The sequence below is a fragment of the Talpa europaea genome, assembly GCF_964194135.1.
Source record: "Talpa europaea genome assembly, chromosome: 2".
Lineage (NCBI taxonomy): Eukaryota > Metazoa > Chordata > Mammalia > Eulipotyphla > Talpidae > Talpa > Talpa europaea.
In genome coordinates this window covers 52,257,032-52,280,661 of record NC_140068.1, presented here as the reverse complement: position 1 = coordinate 52,280,661, position 23,630 = coordinate 52,257,032, and the positions used below count along the sequence as shown (strand labels likewise).

General features: G+C 34.5%; 1 protein-coding gene across 1 annotated transcript in view; it reads left to right on the top strand.

Moving 5' to 3' along the window:
• Window positions 1-4,431: 4,431 nt before the first annotated feature.
• Window positions 4,432-23,630, top strand: part of UFL1 (UFM1 specific ligase 1) — a gene marked incomplete at both ends in the record, with an annotated part of 30,292 nt that continues 11,093 nt past the window's right edge. Inside the window, 10 exons of the mRNA XM_084229087.1 lie at window positions 4,432-4,508; window positions 5,671-5,816; window positions 6,939-6,967; window positions 7,625-7,722; window positions 9,525-9,639; window positions 10,280-10,410; window positions 14,487-14,545; window positions 14,931-15,077; window positions 16,620-16,795; window positions 21,224-21,403. Coding sequence (XP_084085213.1) covers window positions 4,432-4,508; window positions 5,671-5,816; window positions 6,939-6,967; window positions 7,625-7,722; window positions 9,525-9,639; window positions 10,280-10,410; window positions 14,487-14,545; window positions 14,931-15,077; window positions 16,620-16,795; window positions 21,224-21,403 — 1,158 coding nt within the window. The remainder of the gene's footprint in view (window positions 4,509-5,670; window positions 5,817-6,938; window positions 6,968-7,624; window positions 7,723-9,524; window positions 9,640-10,279; window positions 10,411-14,486; window positions 14,546-14,930; window positions 15,078-16,619; window positions 16,796-21,223; window positions 21,404-23,630) is intronic.

Below are 23,630 nucleotides of genomic sequence, written 5' to 3'. Positions count from 1 at the left end.
TAATCTCATTCAGATAGAATAGTTTGTTCTTTTTAGTATCCCCAAAGCATGCTACTATGCCTGGCATATAGACCTCAAACTCTATTTGTTAAAAGGATGAATGAGTAAATGAAGGGGTGAAAACTAAGAAGATGAAAATTTATCAAATGAAATTTATTTGTTCAGTTACAGAATAGGTTAAACCTAGTTTGATAGCAATTTAGATAAATACCAGTCAGAAACAGTGCATTACTAGCTCAATTTAAGCCAAGAATTCAATTAACAGAACTATAATATCTAGGGAAATTAATCTCACTGACATCTGCTCTAGGCAGACTATGTGTAAAATACTAAATCCCTTCTGGGAATCACTTTCTAAAGCTGACAATGACAAAGTAGAGTACAATAAGAAAGAGTAGCCAGAATATCTAGAGGTGTGGAAACCTTGTTAGGAGATATAATTGAAGGATCTCAGGTGTTTAACATGGAAAAAGCAACTGGGAGGGACAAGTGTCAAATAATTAGAAAGCTGTCATGAGAAAGATATTAGAGTCATCCTGTTGATCATTCACAGAAAGAACATGGAAGCTACAGAACAACAGACCTTGTAAAAAGGAGGAAGGAATTTCTAACAGATCTGTCCAAAAATGGACGCGTCTACTAGCAAAGGGAACATTTCATCATTTTAAGTGTTCAAGCAAAAGAAATCTGTATAGTCTATAATTCTATGATCCCTCAGTGAATCGCCACCTCTTTCTTCACTTACTCATAAGGTAGTCCAGAAAACTGACACCATGGCAGGAAAAAAAAAAAAAAAAACCCTCTTAAAAGTCACAACCTCTTTGCTCTAATAATCAATGCATTATTTTCATTTCCTTTCAGTCTGCAGGGGTATGAACTATACCATTCCCTGTACCTTCTTGCTTCCTTTATTTCTACTTCAATTTCACCTTCCTTTTTCTGGCCTTTTCTCCCTCTTCTTCCACCCATAAAACATAGTGGTTTCCCAAGGCATGGATGCCTTTTAATTATAGGATTTAATTGCCATTTTTGATGGTGAGATTGTGAAATCTCTACAATAATGTCAGTAATGTAATCAACACTGTCATGTCTTTCCCATTTCTCTATAATGACAAATTATAAATACTGACTTCTTTGATAACACTCATTTTGCAGTTAAGTTTTATTTTCCTAGTTGAACTGGAATAAGAACTTCAAATTTTGTTGCTTTGTTTTCCTAGTTAACAGGAGGAAATCCTGAAAATTTCTCCAAAGTTTCTCTTGGAGAAGTTTTACAGAATCATATCTTTTATCAGTGAAACTATCAATCCACATTACCTATGACAGAAAATTTTATTTTAAAATAATAAAACTTTGTTTAATTTAAATCATGTACCTAATGACATAATCATTTACCCGGTGTGGCTGAAAAGGCCATGAGCCCTTTCCACATAATGGATATGTCAAAATTTAAGTTTCTAGAAGCTATTAGAAATATTTCTAGAAAATTCAAATTGTATTTTCCAAGTGTACACCAAGATTGTTCTTCAAAGTCTTTTGTCTTCTGTGTTATCATTATTCTGGTCTTATATTACTTAAAGCTCCCCTACTCTGTACCAGATGTTGGCCAACACTGAAATATTTCCCATTCAAATTCATATTCCTAAATTAAAATAGATAAAACTACAATTGGGGCATATGATTGATTGGTGAAGACAGTTGCCTTGAGTCTCATGATTTCAGAGTCTGAAGAGATGTGTACTCTTTTCAAAGGTCTAGATTGGAACTCTTCAATAGAGTATTCGGTAAAGATGAAGATGGTTTGCTATACTCTTATAAGAGAGCCATGAGTAACTATGGCTATACAACATTTGAAACATGGATATATTTACTGAAGGACTTACTTTTAAATGTTATTTAATTTTTAAGACTTTATTTTTTTCAGCATATTTAAGTTTACAGCAAAATTGACAAAAAACTATAGCGATGTCCCACATGCTCCTTGCCTCCATCTATATACAGACTCTTCATTATCAACATCTCCCACTAGAGTGGTACATTTTTTATAATTAATGAACCTACAAGGACCCATCATAATTACTCAAAGTCCCTGGTGTTCATTAGGATTCATTTTTAGTGTCATATATTCCATGGGTTTGGAAAAAATCTATAATGATATATGCCTATCATTATAGTATCACACAGAGTATTTTCACTGCCCCAAAAATCTGCTGTGCTCTGCCTGTTCATCAACCCCTGCAAATAACTCCTATTCATCAACCCCTGAAAATACTGCCTCCTCAACCCTGCAAACACTGATCATTTTAATGTCTCCATAGTTTTGGCTTTGCCAGGCTATCACATAAATGGACTCATACAGTATGTAGCCTTCTCAGATTTGCTTCTTTTACTTAGTAGTGTACATTTGATGTGCCTCCGTGTTTTAATGACTTGATATTTCATTTCCTTCTAGTGATGAATAATAAATACTCCATTGTTTGGATGTTCCACAGATTACTTATTTATTCACCTACTGAAGTACATCTTAGTTGCTTCCAAGTTTTGGCAATTATGTATAAAGTTGCTATAAACAATCATATGCAAGTTTTTGTGTGGGCCTGAATTTTCAACTTCTTTAGTAATATGAAGGAATGCAACTGCTGGATTGTACTGGAAGGGTATATTTAGCTTTGTAAGAAAAGTGCCAAATGGTGTTCCAAAGTAGCTTATCATTTTGCATCCCCACCAACAAAGAGGTCTTTCACCAGCATATTATGTTTCCAGAGCTCCACAGTTTGGCCATTCTCACAGGTATATAATAGCTTTAATTTACATTTCTCTGATGACTTAATGATGTGGAGCATCTTTTGATATGCTTATTTGCCATCTGTTTATTTTCTTTCATAAGAAGAACTCTATTAAGGTCTTTGCCCATTTTTAAATTTTGTTGCTTTCTTATTGTTGAATTTTAAGAGTTCTTCATGTATTCCAAACAACATTCCTGTATTGGATGTGTCTTTCGCAAATATTTTCTCCCAGCCTGTGGCTTGTCTTCTCATTCTCTTGACATTGATTTTGGACAGGGCAAGTATTTTGTTTTTTAAAAAAGTTCAGCTTATCAATTATTTCTTTTCACGGGTCATGCCTATTGTATCTAAAAAGTCATCACCATACCCAAAGCTACCTATCAATAAGTTACCTGCTAGGAGCTTTACAGTTTTGCACTTTACATTTAGATCTATAATTCATTTTGAGTTAGTTTATGTGAAGAATATCAGGTATGTATCTATATTTTTTTGTTGTTGAAATGCTGTTCCAGTACAATTTCTTCAAAAGGCAATCTTTGCTTTCTTTGCCAAATATCAGACAACTATATAAATGTGGATATATTTCTGGACTCTTATTAAACTGATTTAGTTTCTTGACATCCATAAAATAACTTGCTGGGATTCTAACTGGGATTGCACTGACTCTATAAGTCAAGTTGGAAAGAATTGATGCTTTAGCAACACTTAATTTTACTAGCCATGAGCATGGACTATCTCTCCATTTATTTAGTTCTTTGAGTTATTTTCTCAAATTTTGCAGTTTTCTTCATGTAGACCTTACATCTTCTGACAGACTGACACCTCTTTTATTAACTCTAGCTATAGAGCATGGGGTTAAAAGTATTTTTTTAACTTAAATGTAAAGATAAAAAGGGAAAAAGAAAGAAATATCGACTTTTTACTGATCTCAATATAGGAGAAAAGCAAAATAAACTTGCTACTGGCTTCTTCCATTTCATCCACAACCACATTTATAACCTTAGTTTTAAAGTTTTAAACATTTTCGCATTATATGACTAACCAACTTTTCCCTTAAAATAGTAAAGTGTCTAGAATACATGAAAGCAACTCAACAGTCTTTATGATACCCAAATTGTTCATCTTTGTGCAAAAAAAATACAAAGCAATTACCTTCAGTAATGTCCTACACACATGGCTCTGGGCCCAGGTAAGAATTAACACCATTTCCTATATAAAGGGGACAGTACATTTGGTTAAAAACAGCTAGAGATGTGGGAGAGGCTCTTTGCACATCTCTTTGCACATCTCTTCCCGACCCCTCCCTCCCAAACAAGAGGGCAGACGAGGGGCGGGGGAAAGTGATGAACTTGATCCAAAACACCAGGAATTATGCAAACATAGACCTGAAGTAACAGTCTACTAACTTGACGCCATCCTGCAGGACTCCCGCAAGACGCAGAACATGAGCGACAGCAGCGCCAGCACCGAGAAGGTCGCTCCGCCCTCGCGCTGGGGGCGGGGCTGAGCGCCTCGGCGTCGCGCGCCGTATTTGCGTCGGGGGCGGAGCCTCTTGTCCCTCCGCGCGGTCCGTTCCGCCTGGCTTCCCGCAGGCGTAGGGCTGACGTGTCTGCAGTTCCTCGGCGGCGCAACGCACTCGGCAGTGATGGCGGACGCCTGGGAAGAGATCAGGCGGTTGGCGGCTGACTTCCAGCGGGCGCAATTCGCAGAGGCCACGCAGAGGTGCCTGATCCTCACTCTTCATTTTCTGGTTCCGAATATCCTCTAGGCGGCCACGCCAGTGTCTGAGGCCGCAGATTTCTGGCCCGAGACCCCAGACTTTCTCAGCCTGTCATCCCGCCATCCTTCCTCCTTCCCGAAGTTGGATTGAGGTTCCGAGTACAGTTCTCGCGGGGAAGCCCACAAGCTACTACACCCCAAAACTCTAACCCTGCCTCGCCTGGTGCTGGCGCGCCCCGCCCCCACGACGGCCTGGGCTAGTGGCTTCCAGCTGTCTTAGTGTCCGTCCCATACCTGTCACCAGGTCACTGGGGCATCACTGCCACATTATACACTTGCTGACTTAGACTGAGCTCGAAAGGAGGGGCTAACCCCAAAGTAACAGCGTTTGGCAAATAGTATGTTCACTCTTGCCTTTTTGTCCACCTGAACAGATGTGCTGGGCCACACCCTTGGCCCCTTCTGTTAGTTGTACGAACTCCAGGACGCTGACGTTTCTTCTAACACCACTAACTTTTTGCTTTTTTACTTTGTGCTGTTATAGAACACATTTAATGCTAATCGAATTCTTTTTTTATACAGTGATTACTTTCTTGCCTTCGATTTTGTTGTTCTGGGGCTGAAGACATCCTTCAATGTTGTGTTTTGTATCATTGAGAGCAAACTAGGGCACCTGAGTGCTTGAAGTAACTACAATTGCAGTTATGGTTTTCCTAGGACAGGTCTGCCTGCAGACTGTAAGAGTGAGGCAATTTGCAGTTAATCTAAAACAGAATTCTGGGTGCTTTATTTTTAAATGAATTGAAACTGGAAGTTGAAGGAAAAGTAGACCAGTTTTTTTTTTTTTTTTCCTGCTTAAATTATAAGTCCACACTCTTCTGTTTAGATTTGAAGATTAGAAGGAGACCTGGAAGAAAGCAAACTTGAAATCTGTAATAGGATGATTTCATCAATTAAGTGCATGATCTCAGGACATGTAAATCTGCTTATTCCCAAGAGTTTAACTTATTGAATCAGTATTGTTGTATTAGTGAAAGATACAGATTTTGTAATGAACTAATGGCACTTTGTGCAAACTTCGAAGGTCTGCTTTCATACATTCTGTTTATTTTATTGATCCCCAAATGTATCAAGTGTTTTTTAAAGCTTTTCCTGTTTCTTTTAGATTGTCAGAGAGGAACTGCATTGAGATTGTGAATAAATTGATTGCTCAGAAACAGCTAGAAGTAGTTCACACACTTGATGGGAAGGAATACATTACACCAGCCCAGATTAGTAAAGAAATGAGGGATGAGCTACATGTCCGAGGTGGTAAGTGACTCCTTAGTTTTGTTTTGTTTTATTTCTTTCTGGTTTTCTGAAAAGAGGGAAACTTTTAAAACCATAAATTATTTGGAGGTTATTGGACATCCTACTCAATTGTTAATACAGTAAGCTACCTTAATATTTTTAACAAATTCAGGCAGACATAATACAATTTAAATGAAGTCAAATATTATCACTTTACAAAATTGTATTTTTTGAGTTACGTGTTCTATGTGAATTAATCAGTTTTCTTTTCATAATGTATTAATTTGTCCGTGACTTAGAGGAGGATACTTAGGTGCCTGTTATCAGGTGGTAATTATGAAGGGGGAACAGGGATTTTAAAGGATTATATATTCTTGAAATTCATGATGGTACTGCAGTGCTTTTTCTTTAAAACTTACCTTTTTAAGTATCTTTAAATTAGGAAACTCACTGCAGTGCTTTTTCTTTAAAACTTACCTTTTTAAGTATCTTTAAATTAGGAAACTCAATTCAATATGGTACCTCACCTATTACATTTTAAGAAATGTTATTACACATACACAAAGTTTTGATTTTCCTTTGTCTTTTTAAAATTTGAATGAACCACTATGCAAAATACTATTTCATTAAAATAAAAACACCACTATGAAAACTACTCTTTAAATCTTATTAGACATACCCTTGCTTTTTTTCCAATCTTCTTACCTAGTGCTAATAAGATGTTAGCTATGATTTGAAAATTATAGATATCTATAATTAGGAATACTTCACATTTTTTGCTGATAGATGGGAAATACTTCTAATTTCAAATAATTGAAAAAGTTCAACTAAATTTCATTGTCCATATCTTGGTCACAGTAGATAAATTCTGAGTTCTGAAGGGAGATAAATATCCTCCATAGGTCTGACCAACTTGTATCTTAGTAGTACTTGTAATTTATCTTTTGCAACAAAATTTTGAAATTAATATCTATTCAGTCATGAGGATTTATTCAGCTAATAGTTTGTATTGGACTGTGACTCTATGTCCTTTGTTGAAAGAGGATATAGACTGTCCAAAGTGTAAATCTGTTGGCATTTACAGGTCTTGATGGTATGTACTTTATATGTAATCTAAAATAAATGAATGTCTTGTCTTTTAAGGTCGAGTTAACATTGTTGATCTACAACAGGTAAATTTTAAACTTATAAAATATCCTTTTGCTTTCACAATTTTTTATATGAATTTTTTCAGTGTCTTTAAATGTATTCACTAACAATGGTATCATATTTTCTATGTTTGTAAAGAAATAATTGCATAAATAATCCTCACTAATACACTGCATCAATAAGGTTTTTTTTTTCTCACTGACTGACTTATTGTTTATTCTTTACCGACTTAATAGTCATTTTGTGTAATAATAGGGTTATATGATTTTGGGAGATAAATCACTAGTTTGTGATTACTCATTTTTAGTATGTGGAAGTATTAGAGAAATATAAAAAAGGTAGAAAATAAATTTAGAAAATATATGTATATCTATTATCAATAAGATACACTATACAAGAAGCTGGTGAATCTTGTATGAAATGGTGACTGTCATATGAAAATGTAATTCTCTGCTTAACATACTTTCCTAGCATGCAAAGTGTAATTATTTCAAACTGAAAGTAAATAAGCAATAAAGCCTCTAATTTTTTATTTATTGACCAAGGCTTTTTTACAATATTCCAAATCAATTTGAAATTCATCTAAGAGTAAGTTTTTGAAAAGACAGTTTTAAATATATAAATTCAAGCTTATTAACACTATGAATTTATCACTAATAGAATTTGTATTTATTTTATAGGTAATTAATGTGGACCTGACTCATATTGAAAATAGAATTGGTGACATCGTTAAATCAGAAAAGCATGTTCAGCTAGTGTTGGGACAATTGATAGATGAGTAAGTGTAATACTTAAGATCATTTTGTCATTACTTTATTGTTCAAATTAGAATAGTTGTAGCCGTGTCACCATTTTATTTAGAACTCTTATAAAGCTGATCTTTACTATACAGATCATTGTACTTAAAAAGTAAGTGCTTAAAAGAATATGCACTGAACCAAGGAAAATCTCTTCAATAAATGGTGCTGAGAAAATTGGACTGCCACATGCAAAAGAATGAAACTACACCACTATCTTCCAACATATGCTAAAATAAGCTCAAAATGGATGTAAGATCCTTACTTGGATGTAAGACCTGAAATCACAAAACACATAGAAGAAAAGATAGGCAAAGCACTCCATAACATAAACTTCAGAAATATCTTTGTGGGCTCTCTCCAGCAGCAAGGAAAACAAAGGAAAAAATAAATAATAACTGGTTCTGCATCAGACTGAAAGCTTCTGTACAGCAAAAGGGACAGTCACCAAAACAAAATGCATCTGACAGGGGACTGATATTGAAGAGTTATGAAGAGCTCATACAAAAAGAAAATAACCCAATCAAAAAATGGGCAGAAGAGCTAAATAGGCACTCCTCCATAGAAGACATGCAGATGGCCAACAGGCATAGGAAATTATGTTCATCATCACTTATCAGTGAAATGAGATACTACCTCACATCTTTGAGATGGCATATATATATTTAAAAAAAAAAGTGCTAAGGAGGGTGTAGAGAAAACTCTTACACAGTGGGTGGGAATGTAGACTGGTCTAACCACTATGGAAAGAAGTGTGGAGAGTACTCAAAAGACTGAAAATGGATCTACCATATGACCCAGCAATTCCACTCCTAGGTATCTAGCCAGAGCTCAAAAGCACTAATTCCAAAGGAAACCTGCACTCCTATGTTTATAACAACACTATTTTCAGTAGCTAAGACATGGAAACAACCTAAATGCCTCAGAAAAGATGAGTGGATCAAGAAGGTAATGGTGTACACACACACACGCAAGCATGCACGCACTCACACGTGCACACACGCACACGTGCATACACAATGGAATATTACCCAGCAGAGAGGAGAAATTCATGTCATTTGTGGTAACATGGATGGAACTTGAAGGGATTATCCTAAGTGAAGTGAACCAGAAGGAGAAAGATAAATACGAGATGGTTTCATTTATATGTGGAATACAGAGAAACCAAACAAAGGATTAGAAAAAGAGACTTTTAAAACTGACTCCTGAAAGCTGACCATAGATCTGAGGCACCAGGAGGGGAGGGGGAAAGGGAAGGGAGAAGGAGAGCAGGATGGACTATGGTGGAACACTATGGTGACCACACCTGAGGAGAGAAAACCTGTATTGTAAAAAAACAAACTAGATTGCAAAAACAATGTACGTTATTGATTAAGAAAAAGAAAAAGAGCTAAATTTTAAAAAATAAATGCTTAACTGTGTGGGCTTAACTTAATTCATGTACTTGGAAATATTTTTTTCTGTCATCTTAAATCAATACGAAACATAATATTTTTAATCTTTACTATATGATCTTCATTCTGAAAACAGATTTGTTCCAAACATACTAATGAAAAATGATTGCAGAATTTCCAGTGTTAAAAAAATGCTGACACTCATAATTTGATTAACCTTACATTAACTTTATAGTAATGAGAAAAAATAATTATCAGAATGAGTGATGGTATTCACCTATCATATCTCATTGCAACATACCTTTTGGGGCATACAACAGAAATTGAACATAAAGAGGAAAATCATTACTCCTAATTATTTTTTTCTTTGACTTTTTTTTCAATATTAGGAACTATTTGGATCGGTTAGCAGAAGAGGTAAATGATAAATTGCAAGAAAGTGGTCAGATAACCATATCAGAACTATGTAAAACCTATGATCTCCCTGGAAACTTTCTGACACAGGTATTTTTTCTTGGTAATATAATGTATCTTTTTAGGGAAATAAACATAGAATTTTAATGGGAGGAGAAGACTGGACTTTTTCTTATTGTGGGGTTTGATTTTTTTTTTTTTTTTGCAAGTGTTTGTGACTATTAATGTTGTAGAATAATATTTGGGAGTTAATTCTTAATACATTGATGGCTATGATAAGATCACTTATGGAATCTTCTGGTCTATAGTAAGATGTGTTACCCATTGTACACTATGGTATACATATAGTATACCATATAGTATACCATAGTGCATAGGCTTATATAATGGAAGGATTCAAGTTACCTATATCTAGAATATTGACTAATCATTTTTATTTAACATTAGAAATATAACCCTTATAAACAAGAGCACTGTCTTTCAAAGTACCAGCAATTTGATTCATTCATTTCTTGGTTCTGACATGAAATTATAGATTCCTGGATCCTAAATCTTTGTTTTAGCTCATATAGCTTGTGAATTTATATTGTGAATATTAAAATTCCTCCATCACATTTCTCAATACATCATCATGACACAACAGCAGCATGACTTTGAAGAATATTCAAATATAAATACAGGTATAGTTTTGTTCTTTCAAATTAATAAAAATTTGCATCTTTATCCCCAGGCACTAACTCAGCGACTAGGTAGAATTATTAATGGACACATTGATCTTGATAACAGAGGAGTAATTTTTACTGAAGCTTTTGTAGCTCGACATAAAGCACGTATCCGTGGGCTATTCAGTGCCATCACCCGGTAAGCATGTTTCAAAAGTATATATTTTTACAATTTTTGGTCATGGTTAGCATTTCCTTTCCTAACAGCTGAATCTTGTTTTAGCATAATCTCATTCAGGACTCTTAATGAATTTCTGTGAAACAGGAGCTCCAGAAAGTAGTCACATTCTCTTCACATCTCCTTCACCTCCCTCCCTGTACCATACTTTGTGGCTGCAAATGCACTTCTGCAGAATACCCAAATCAGTATATAATGTCACCCTGCGATCATGTAAAGAACATGTAGTTTAAAGTCAGAAGAAGCCTTTAGGTCATAGAACTGTCATGTAATAACCATGTAACCTTGAGCAGATTAATCAATCATGAGTTTCCTTACCTCAGATGTGACTGGATGATTTTAGGAAGCTTTTTACTAAATACACTGTACAAACGTTCTAGTGACTAACAGTGTTACTTTCAAGATCACTTTAACTTTCCTGAAATAAGAATTACTAATGTGTTTAAATCTATGTGTGGAATTAAGAAAACCTGCATTCTCATTTATCCTCTCTCCTGTGTCATTGACTTTATCTCAGTGATTTTGTGTCCTACCATGCTTTTATATATGTCCTAATTTCTCTCATTTTAAAGCAAACCTTTCTGAACCCCATAGTCTATTCCATATACCATCCTGTTTGTTCCTTTCTTTAGACTGTCCTTTCAAGAGTTTATGTCTACATTTATTATCTGAGTTTTCTTAACTTCTCAATTAACCCATCTGGGTTTTACCACTTATCATGAAATCTAATAGATACTTCCTATCGTAGTTTACTTTGCAGCAGTACTTAACTACACTTATTTCTTTCTTTTTGAAATGTTACCTTTTTTTTTTAAGACACCACACTTTACAGTTCTCTTTTTATATCTTTTTTCTAAGTCGCCTATTCTAGATCTTCCTCATTTCCCTAACCTTTCAAATTTTATTTCAGGCCTTCTTTTCATCTCAGTCCAGCACTATCTTCTTGAGTAATTTTACCTATTAAAATTCAGTCTCATACTAACTACTTAGTATCGCTACTAAAATGTTTTACAAGTACCTCAAGTTCAACATATTTAAAATAAATTATTATCCCTGAACCAACCTGCTCTACACTGCAGCTGAATTTATTCTTCCACTTGTGTTTCTACTACCAATAAATGTTACCGTCTTCTTGTTTGTTTTTTTCGAGAAACCCGGCATCATGCTTTTATAACCTTTCTCTTTCCTCCCCCACTCCCATTTCCAGAACCCAAAATCTTTTGAATTCCATATTCTAAATATATAGGTATTCTTTACTTCTCTGATATCACCATTCCTACCACCAGTCCATTTTTCACCAGGATTATTTTATTAACTTTCTAACCATCTCACTATGCTTACTACATTTCAGGAACTATTTTATATTGCAGCCATAGTGGGTTTTTTAATAACTTTTATTTTATATATTTTTTAACATCATTTTTCATTTTTGCACAATGTATGCATTTGCAGCCATAGTGATTTTTTTATTGAGCATCTAATGCAGGCAAGACTCTGGTGGTAGTAAAAACTAGATTAGAAAGGAGAGCTTGCAATGTAATGCAACAAGTGACTGACATAATATCCCATTATCACAAATACTTTAGTCTGTATGTCCAACAAACAAAGACATTTATCTTATATAATACAAACATCTAATCATCCAGTGCTACCACCCAGTTCTCAGATCCCACTCACATTTCACCAGTTGTTGCCATAACATCCATAAGAATCAAGGATCCTGATGAGAATAATATATTGCATTTAATTGTCATATCTCCTTAGTCACTTTCTTTTTATTTATTTATTTGTTTGTTTACACATGCACTGGGTACAGTCAGAAGCGCGGGAGGGTGAGAGAATGCACCAGAGCCAGAGCGGGGAGCAGAGCAGGCAGAAGGACCGAAGTACACTGCTGAGGGGAGCAGCGGGCAGCAGGAGAGGTCTGCGCGCCATGTGGGACGGTCTGCGCGCCATGTGGGACCCTCCTCCGGTGGCCGGGGAGCATCCGGGGATCAAACCGGCGCCGCAGAGGCCGCGGGCAGCTTCGCAACCCAGCGCTCAACTGCTGCGCCACTGGGGAGGCCCTCCTTAGTCACTTTCAACCTGCACACTTAACTTGATCTTTCCTTGACTTTCATGACCTTGACACTTGAATATTACAAATAGTTATTTTGTAGAATATTCTGTTTTGCTTATCTCTCATTTATGTTCCAGCTTTCTTCCCTATGTGAAGGCCCTCCTTACCCCACATAGACTTTGAAAGCTGTACCAATCACCCACTAATACAAAAAATGCTTACAGTTGTTTGTTGGAGAGCAACTAGGTAACTGAGTGATAGGAGTAGAGGGGAAAGTATTCTTGCAACTTTTTTGTACCCTCTGCATTTATTATTTAGTCAATAATTCTAAAAATAATTTTTCCTGTCCTTTTTTCTTTGAGTAATTATTGTTGAAAGTATAGTTATCATCAGATGCAGCAAACATATTTTTCTGACTCATGGTAGCCCTGAGTTTTTCTGTATGGAGATATTATCAAGCCATGAAAGAAAAAGAATATTTGAGCCTCACAAGATGTTGCAAGGCTATGTGGTAAAGAGTGTTCCCTTTATGTACCATATCTTCATATTTGCCCCTTAAATATAAGGAATCACCTTACTTTTCTGGTCTTATCTTGAGAAAAACACCTGCATCTCTGATTAAATAAAATGAATTTATGTTGTTGTTATAGGATACTAGAAATAAAGCATTAAATATGTAGAAGTGAGATATGTAGGTATATCAAACTATGTTGTATTCCAAGTTGAAATAAAAATGCAGCAGCTAAAGTTTCATGTACAAAAAAAGCTAGAAATTTTGTGCAATACAAAGCAACATTTATTGAACACCCACAGTATTATTTACCCAGAAATTTTAAGATACAGTCTTTTAAGGAGCCCTCTGTATTTTTGTAGAGATGTGCTCAGGTAAAATGGAACAGAAAACACACAAAAAAATAAAACATGAAGGTTGTACTAATTATAAACAAGGGAGAGCAAACTTCACACAGCTCCTTAGTGAACATAATCGGTTTGGGGAGCCAGTAATTTAGTTGAAAGACTTGGATAAAAAATTTAGTAAAAAAAAGAATTGATTCACATAAGGATTTAGTAAAAGTAATAATTTAGTGAAAAATTCCCTTTATTTTCAACTGCTCTCCCAACTTTATCATAAAATTTCTGACACTTTAATTAATAATAGGGAGTTAAGTAGTTGTAATAACATAATAGTCTCTTAATTATACAGTTAAAAATAAAAAACAGACTAATAAACCTAAGTCAGCAAACAGGCATAATGACTTAAAATGTATTGGGAAAAAAATTATAGCTAGGGAAAATGTCTAGATCCTGTTCTTTATGGTTTCCTTAAAAAAAAGTTATAATTCCTATACAAGGGATCTACCCAAAAGAAATGCAAATGTATGTTCACAAAAAGACATGCACACAAGTACTCATAGCAAGTGGCACTATTGTTTTTATGTATAAAATTGGTTTGATTTATGATCTGTAAATTACACCTTATTAAAGCAGCTAAAATAAATGCTAGTCATTACAGAAAATACTAATAAACAAAAGAGAACATTTTAAATGGATTCCTCCCAGTCATCCACCTGGGAATATATCATTTTAGATTCCATATATATGTAATATCATATATGAATGTAAATACACATACTGTTATTTTCCTATGACATTCTCTTGACTATTTCCTAGTAGAGAAAGAACCTTCAGGACAGTAAGAACAGAATTAAGAAATCAAGCACACAAAAAAAGGGCAAGACAGACAATAAGGTCACTAAATCTGAGATGAAAATTTGATGGGAAGGTAAATTGTTTCTGGACTGAGAAGACATACCAATTTCTTGCTATTTCGGTAGTATAATTCTGGTTAAGTATGTAAAATTACATTTTTTTTCTTTTAAAGTATTTGTTGTTTTACATTAATTATCCTAGTTCCTTTAATTTTAAACATGTGTACCTCTATAATAAGAAACTTTTCTGTGTTTTTCTTTCCATAAAGGCCTACAGCTGTGAATTCCTTGATTGCAAAATATGGATTTCAGGAACAGCTTCTTTACTGTGAGTTTGGTTTAAATCATATCAACTAATGGCTGAATATTGGTATTGTAAAACTCACCATTTTAGGGCTTAGGCTATGTTTGCCTTCTCTTCCCAACCAGAAATGCCATGTAATTTAGAACATGACAGAATGGAAAACTCACCAGTCACCAAACTTATATTATTGCCTCATCTAATCTTAAAACTTAATGTAACTAAAATATTTATGGTTGAAATAGGTTCTCTATACCAGTTTCCATTATCTGTTTATCTTTCACATCCTCTAAACATTTAATACTGACTACACCCTGCCCCAGGAAGGGAATGAAAAAAAATACTATATCTTATCTGCTTTTTAATATTTATACCTGCTAATTTATTTCTATTTATTTGGTTTTGTTTTAAGCTGTACTTGAAGAACTTGTTAATAATGGACGCATACGAGGCACTGTGCTTGGTGGGAGGCAGGATAAGGCAGTGTTTGTCCCTGACATCTACTCCAGAACACAAAATACCTGGGTGGATTCCTTTTTCAGGCAGAATGGCTACCTGGGTAACTAATTCTTTTTTTTTTTCCTTTTTTTTAAAGATTTATTTTATTCATTTATGCATACAAGAACTGGGATGTAGGCCAGAGGGTGTGTGTGTGGGGGGCGGGTAGGGGGGTAGTGAGAAGATTCACCAGAGACAAGAGTGGGGAGCAGAACAGGCAGATCTATTGAAATACACTCCTGAGGAGAGCAGTGGTAAGACAGGAGAGGTCTGCTGCACCATGTGGGTCAGCTCCCTGGCCAGGCATCAAACTCATGCTGCAGTAGCTGCCAGTAACCTGATAGTGCTGGGACTTAACTCCTGGCACCACCAGGGAGGGCTGCATTTTTTTTTTTAAACCAAAACTTCTTTTTAATAATAAACATATTAATAAAAGTGTTTTTACTAGCCCTGAGACTACAAACATACTTTATTCTTGGCCAGAGCTTACGGTTCTGTCTGAATATAAAAGTAGTCACACTGCAGCTTGTTGTGGGCCTTGGAATCAAGTTTAACTCCATAGTGAATGAACAGGTTTAATATAAAAAACTGAAAACTGATGTTCATTATTACTAAACTTCCAGTAATATAATTATACTATGCAACTTCAAATATTTTTAATTCATAAAAAAATTATGTTTAGTCTATCTTATTTTATAAAGTTGTTCAGTTTTTCAGTTACATCATCCTGAAACATTTTATTACCTTACAAATTCATTTTTATTAGGTATCTAACAATTCAGATATATTGGAATTATTCTAAATTCTGTGTCTAAATTTCTGAGTAAGTCCTTTGAATAAAGTAGATTGATTTAATTCAATCATTGACATTATTAGCAAATACATATAGATATATGTAGCTCACTTACTGATCAATTTCCAAGTTAAACCATGGAAGAAATTAGTTGTTTTCTCAATAATAAATCTATAACATATTATTAGTTCTCAAACAGTTAATACTAGGATACTGGGCTTTGCTTGTGTTTTCTTGAATTTCTATAAGGTACTTTTGAGTTTCTTCAACCATGGACTTGGATTGGAACCTTCTTATAATTATTATCCTTAAATATGGTTACTTGTGAATGGAGAGAGTAAGGTATAATCTCCAAAATGTTAATGGTTATAAGCTTATGTCTTATTTTCTACTTGTGTTTTTTGTGCTAAATGTTTTACTAATTTAAGTAAGAATGGATACTTACATTTTGTCTTAAGTTGGCTGAAAAAAAAATTTGAAAAATAGATTCCATTCCTTTAATATAATTGATTCCAATTTGTATTTCTTTATTTGAATTGTTACTTCCCAATCGCCTACTTATACTTTTATTGCTCTGTAGTTCTCATGTTTACTTTTGACCCTTCAATTGAAGAAGTACTGAAACAACTGGAATTGAAATGCTTGCACCACTTTTTCTATAGATGTTTAGTGACAAAAGCATGGGAAGTTAACACAGTGAGGGAATAGACTGTTACATTTCTATGTTTTATTCTTTTAAAAATATTAGTATACATTGCATAAAGTGTGAATGATTGACAGTTCTATTCCAACTTTGTGTTGTACTTCCAGAATTTGATGCCTTATCCAGACTTGGAATCCCAGATGCTGTGAGCTACATAAAGAAAAGATATAAGACTACACAACTTTTGTTTTTGAAAGCAGCCTGTGTTGGTCAAGGACTTGTGGATCAGGTGGAAGCATCAGTAGAGGAAGCCATCAGCTCTGGAACATGGGTTGATATTGCAGTATGTTTTATCCTCTTAATTTTTCTTTAAACCAGGGTTAACTGTTATTTCACTATTATATGCCAGTTTTAAGAATTAAGATACATAAATATAATCTTGGGTTTAGAGGCAAATTTTAGCAGTCATTGGTGTAATAACAATAGTCTTAATATTTTATGATTAAAGATTTTTATATATGGGTGAACAACATCCAGAATTTAATAAATCTCAAAACAAATAACAAACAATATAATGTCATATGAATACTGCCATACAGAAATTGATATTTCTCACAATTTTATCCAAGTATTTACAGCTTTACTAGCATCAAGTTTCATGTAGCATTTGTTTACCCTATAGTAAATTAATCTCTGCCAGTGTATTAACACAAGCTGCTTTAGCTGTGATAGTATTTTATTTCAGTGTTCAATGATGACCTGCCTTAATTATGCCAAAGATAAACAGTAAGTGAAGAGAGAAATAAGACACCAATCCATTTACTGGTCAGAACTCAGACTCCCTTTATAAAGCAGAAAATTCCTTATTTTGGATACCCACGTTCCCAAAGTTTCCACATACAAATATTTATTAAGCAAATTTATATATATATATATATATATATATATTTTTTTTTTTTTACATTTTTCATTTTTTGCACAGTGAATGCATTTTCATCTTGGTTATAGTCCCCATACAATTCCTACCCCCCTTATTTTGACCATAATCCTTCTCCCCTACCCCCCACCCTCTGAAGTGTGTCTCTCATCTATAGTTGCTTGTTGATTTTGATTTTTACTTTATTATAATTAGTCTTTTTCCTGGTCCCTTATTTAGGTTTTCTAAATTCCTGCTATGAGTGAGACCATCCAGTATTTTTCTTTTTCTTTCTGGCTTATTTTGCTGAGCATGATCCCTTCCAGCTCCATCCATGTTGCTGCAAATTGCATGAGTTTATCTTTTTTGATTGCTGAGTAATATTCCATTGTGTATATGTACCACATCTTCTTGATCCAATCATCTATTTTGGGGCATTTGGGTTATTTCCATAGCTTAGATATTGTAAATAGTGCTGCTATAAACATAGGGGTGCAGGTGCCCTTTTGAATTAATGATTCCATGTCCTTTGGGTAAATAGCTAGGAGTGGGATTGCTGGATCATATGGAAGCTCCATCTTTAGCAGGTTGAGGAATCTCCACACAGCTTTCCATAGTGGTTGGACCAGTTTGCATTCCCACCAGCAGTGCAGGAGAGTTCCTTTTTCTCCACATCCTCGCCAACATTTGTTGTTGCTAGTTTTTTTAAGTATGTGCCATTCTCACTGGTGTAAGATGGTATCTCATTGTAGTTTTGATTTGCATTTCCCTGATTACAAGTGATGCTGAACATTTTTTCATATGCCTGTTGGCCATTTGCATTTCCTCTTCAGAGAAGTTACTTTTTAGCTCTTCTGCCCATTTTTTGACTGGATTATTTACTTTGTTTTTGTTGAGACTCTTCAGCTCCTCATAGATTTTTGTGATCAGTCCTTTATCATTAGTGTTGTGTGCAAAAATTTTCTCCCAGTCGGTGGGGTGTCTGTTTGTTTTGGTTACTGTCTCTTTTGGTATCCGGAAGCTCTTTAATTTGATGTAGTCCCAGCTGTTTATCTTTGCCTTCGCTATCACTGCTTTGGGTGATGAGTCTTTAAAGATGCTACTGAGGTGTATGTCATGTAGTATTTCACCTATATTTTCCTTCTATATATTTTATGGTTTCAGGTCTTATGTCTAGTTCTTTAATCCATTTTGAGTTGATTTTTGTGCATGGTATGAGGTAGTAGTCAAGTTTCATTCTTTTGCATGTAGCAACCCAGTTCTCCCAGCACCATATATTGAACAAATTTTCTTTGCTCCAATGCATATTCTTTGCTCCTTTGTCAAAAATTAGTTGACTGTAAATCTGTGGGTTTATTTCTGGATTTTCTATTCAGTTCCATTGATCCATCGTGTCTGTTCTTGTTCCAATACCATGCAGTTTTGATTATATGGCTTTGTATTATAGTTTGAAGTCTGGGAGTGTGATGCCTCCATTCCCTTCTTTTATATTTCAGGAGAGCTTGGCTATTTGGGGTTTTTGGTGGCTCCATATGAACTTCATCAATATTTGTTCTATTTCTTTTGAAGAATGTCATTGAAATTTTTATTGGAATAGCATTGAATCTGTAAATTGCTTTTGGTAGGATGGCCATTTTGATAATGTTAATTCTTTTAATCCATGAGCAGGGGATGTCTTTCCATTTCTTTGTGTCTTCTTCTATCTTCTATTTAAGTGTTTTATAGTTTTCTTTGTATAGGTCCTTTACCTCTTTTGTTAGGTTTATTCCCAAGTATTTGATTTTTTTTGGTTTCAATAATAAAAGGGATGGTTTTCTTGATTTCTTCTTCAGATTTATTGTTTGTGTATAGGAAGCCTACTGATTTTTGTGTGTTGATTTTGTATCCTACTTTACTAAACTGATTGATTAGTTTGATTAGTTTTTCTGTGGTGTTTTGGGGGTTCTCTATGTATATTATCATATCATCTGCAAATAGTGATCATTTGACTTCTTCCTTCCTTATTTGGATTCCTTGTATGTCCTTCTTTTGTCTTATTGCTCTGGCTAGGACTTCCAGTATTATATTGAAAAGCAGTGGTGAGAGTAGACTTCCTTGTCTTGTTCCAGGTCTTAATGGAAATGCTTTCAACTTTTCACCATTGAGAATGATATTGGCTATGGGCTTGTCATATATTGCCTTTATGATGTTGAGGTATGTTCCTTGTATCCCAAGAATTTCAAGGGCCTTTATCATAAATGGGTGTTGTACTTTGTTGAAAGCTTTCTCAGCATATTGATATTATCATATGGTTTTTATATTTCTTTTTGTTGATGTGCTGGATTACATTGATTGATTTTCTGATGTTGAACCATCCTTGTATTCCTGGAATAAATCCTACTTGGTCATGGTGAATTATCTCATGGATACATTGTTGGATTCTGATAGCTAAAATTTTATTGAGGGTTTTTGCGTCAGTGTTCATTAGAGAAATTGGCATGTAATTTTCTTTTTTTGTGTTGTCCTTGTTTGGTTTTGGTATTAGTGTAATGTTGGCTTTATAGAACATGTTTGGTATTTTCCCTTCCTTCTCAATTTTTTGAAAGAGTTTATGTTTTGAAGGATAGGCACTATTTCATTTCTGAATGTTTGGTAGAATTCATTTGTAAATCCATCTGGTCCTGGGCTTTTGTTTTGGGGGAGGGTTTTGTTTACCATTTCAATTTCACTGCTTGTAATTGGTCTGTTTAGGTGTTCTATTTCTTCTTTATCTAGCTCTGGGTGATCGTAGAGTTGTAGGAATTTGTCCATCTCTTCTAGATTGGTGAACTTGTTTGCACATCACTGTTCGTAGTCATTTCTGATTATTCTTTTGATTTCTGCTGTGTCTGTTGTGATTTCTCTTTCATTTGTGAACCTATTTATTTGTGCTTTCTCCCTTTTTCCCTTTGTGAGCCTGGCTAGGGGTTTGTCTATTTTATTTATTTTTTTGAAGAACCAACTTTTGGTTTCGTTGATTGATCTTTTGGATTTTTTTTTTAGTTTCTGTTTCATTTATTTCTGCTTTGATTTTTATTATTTCCTTCTACTGGTTTTTAGGGTTTTTTGTTGTTCTTTTTCTAGTTCTTTGACGTGTGAGATTAAGTTGTTTCTTTGAGTTCTTTCTTGTTTTTTGATGTGAGCCTGTATTGGTATATATTTTCCTCTTATTACTGCTTATTAAGCAAATTTTAAGTAAGTACCTTCTTTATGCCAGGTACCATTCTACTATTGTGAGATATATTACAATAGTAATTGTGAGTATCCAATCTACTATTGTGTGGTATCATGCTCTTAAGAGATAAGTTTCCTGCTCTTAAGAAGGATACTTTAATTGGGGAGAGATAGTTAAAAAAAAAAATAAGATAATTTCAGACAGTAGTACTAACAAGAAACATATCTTGGATGTAAAGTCATCAGAACTTGCTGGTGTATATTGTTGTGGGTCTGTGAGAATGAAAAACTGGGTGTGACTTGTCGAATTGGGGCCTGGTCAACTGAATGGAGAGTGGTACCAATTACTGAAGTAGAGGGATTGATGAAAGAAGAGTGGGTGAGAGCTTGGGGTGTAGGAGTCAAGACATTGCAAGTCAGTGTCGGTTTGGACATGTTAAATTTGAGATGCCTATTGGGCATATGAGTAAGGAGATTAGAGAATCAATAGGATTTGTGATTCCAGAGTTAAGAGTTATGATGAAAGCAGAAATATAATTTGGAGGTTATCAGCATGTAGAAGGCATTTAGGAAAGATCGCTTAGGGTGAGCAAATATGTAACAGATGACATGTCTGTATTATATTGTATTTATGCTTTGTTTTCATTTTGTTTTTAATTCTAGCCTCTACTACCCAGTTCTTTATCAGTTGAAGATGCTGCAATGTTACTTCAACAGGTGATGAGAGCATTCAGCAAACAGGGATCAGCTGTAGTCTTTAGCGACACTGTTGTAGTCAGTGAAAAATTTATAAATGACTGTACAGAACTGTTTAATGAGCTGATGCACCAAAAAGCTGAAAAGGTATGCTAATTGCTTTAATCTATTAATCTTAACAGTATTTTCACATTTGTATCTGGTATTTTTGAAAAATAGGAAAAGTAGTGTACCCCAAAATGGATATTGTGTTTCATATATCATTTTCCCCTAATGTGTCATATTCATTCCTTCACATTCCTATCAGGACATATGAATTAGAACTTGGGAAACCAGTTTTATGAATTGAAATCATATATAAGTGAAATTATATGCTTCACAGTTAACTCACTGGCAGGTACTCAACAATACCCTCACAGAACAGTGTCTGTGTATTATATGCATAGGTGTACAATATATTGGTCAATCAATACACTAAATATTCACAAATTCTAGCAGAGCAAAGCCTTGTTATTTTACCTTTTGGGGGTGAACAAATAGGATAACTTACTGAAGAAATAAATTGTTACTATCAAAACTAATTACTTTCTCAGAGCAACTGCTATCAAAGTGTTGAGAAGTAAAGGTCATATCAGATCGACTTTATGACTGCTCATGTTTCTAGTTAGGATCATCTACATATAAAGTCTGCTGATCACAAATAGGTACAACAAGCCCATTTATCTTACACTGTAGTAAATTCATAGGCATTTATTAAATATGGAAATAATTTGCATTTATCTATATTTCTTTTAGCTCTTTAATAGTCTAAAAAAATGAGATCATTTTCTACATGTGACTTGTTAAGTAGAGAATAGTGAAAAGAACAGAGGATTAATATCAATAAACCTGAGTTTTAATTTCAACTTATTTACTCTCTGGCTTTGGACAAATAGATCTCAATATTCTCATCTTCAAAGAAAGGATACTATAAATAAAGGAGGGATATATATCATTGTTTGGTACCTGCTAGCTACCAGTTACTAAATTTTATTTTTGTTTTATGACGTGTTAGCAAAATAAAACTTAAAATGCTCATTAATGTTTTCCTCTTATGCTCCTTCCTCTGGCCACAATTAGAAATTCAGAAAAAAAATGGTGATTTTATTGTTTGAACTGTCAACATTTTTTCATCAGAAAACCTAAAGGGAAATATCCTTTTTTAATTTATTTTTTTCCTTAAAATGTTCATTTTTGTACAATATTCCATTACTCCCCTCAGGGGTAGTCCCCCATAGTTCTACCACCATAGCACCCGTGAACCATCTCCAGTGTCCCTTGTACACTTTCTTCCCCTGTTTTGATTCTTCTCCCTTCCTCTCCCCTGCTGTATGCCTCAGATCTATGGTCAGTTTGCAAGTTTTGTCTTTTTCCTGACCCTTTGGTTTCTCTCTATTCCACATATAAATGAAACCATCCAATATTTCTCTTTTTCCTTCTAAATAATTTCACTTAGCATAATTCTTTCCAGCTCCATCATGTTGCTGCAAATGACATCAGTTTATCTTTATCACTGACTAGTGTTCCACTGTGTATATATACCACATCTTCTTGATCCATTCATCTATTTTGAAGCATTTAGGTTGTTACAATATCTTAGCTATTTCCTTTCACATTAGTGTTTTTGTGTCCTTTGGGCAGATTCCTAGGAGAGGAATCACTGAATCATATGGTAATCCATTTTTAGTGTTTTGAGGAGTCTCCACACAGCTTTTCATAGTGGCTGGTCCAGATTGCATTCCCACCATGAACAAGTATAAGAGGATTCCTATTTCTCCACATCCTTGCCAGCATTTGTTATTCCCAGTTTTTTGTTTTTTTTTAAATATGTGCCATTCCTACCAGTATTAAGGTGGTATCTCATTGTGGTTTTGATATGCATTTACCTGATAATAAGTGATGTTGAACATCTTTCACATGCCTGTTTGCCATTTGGATTTCTTCTTTGGAGAAGTGTCTTTTTACTTCTCGGCCCATGTTTTGACTGAGTCATTTGCTTTGCATGTGAGTTGTGTAAGCTGTTTGTAGATATCATAACAATGAAAATGTGCTTTTCATTGTACAGGTTTACAATGCTTTCCCATTATAAGAACCAGTTCTTGAACTTAGGAATAGTCTGTTGTTCTTAACAAAAATTTTAAAAAGCAGAGACCAAGATTGAAACAAGAAGGGAAAAAAACATTTATATGACTGAATGTATAATTCATATCCAATCATTTTGATCGGCTGGTAATTGGATATTTTCTTACCTTTCTAGTAATCTCAGGTATCCAAGTAAAACTGGACTTTGGAGTTTCTGAAAGAGAGAGAGTCAATAAGCAATGGTGAAATCAAC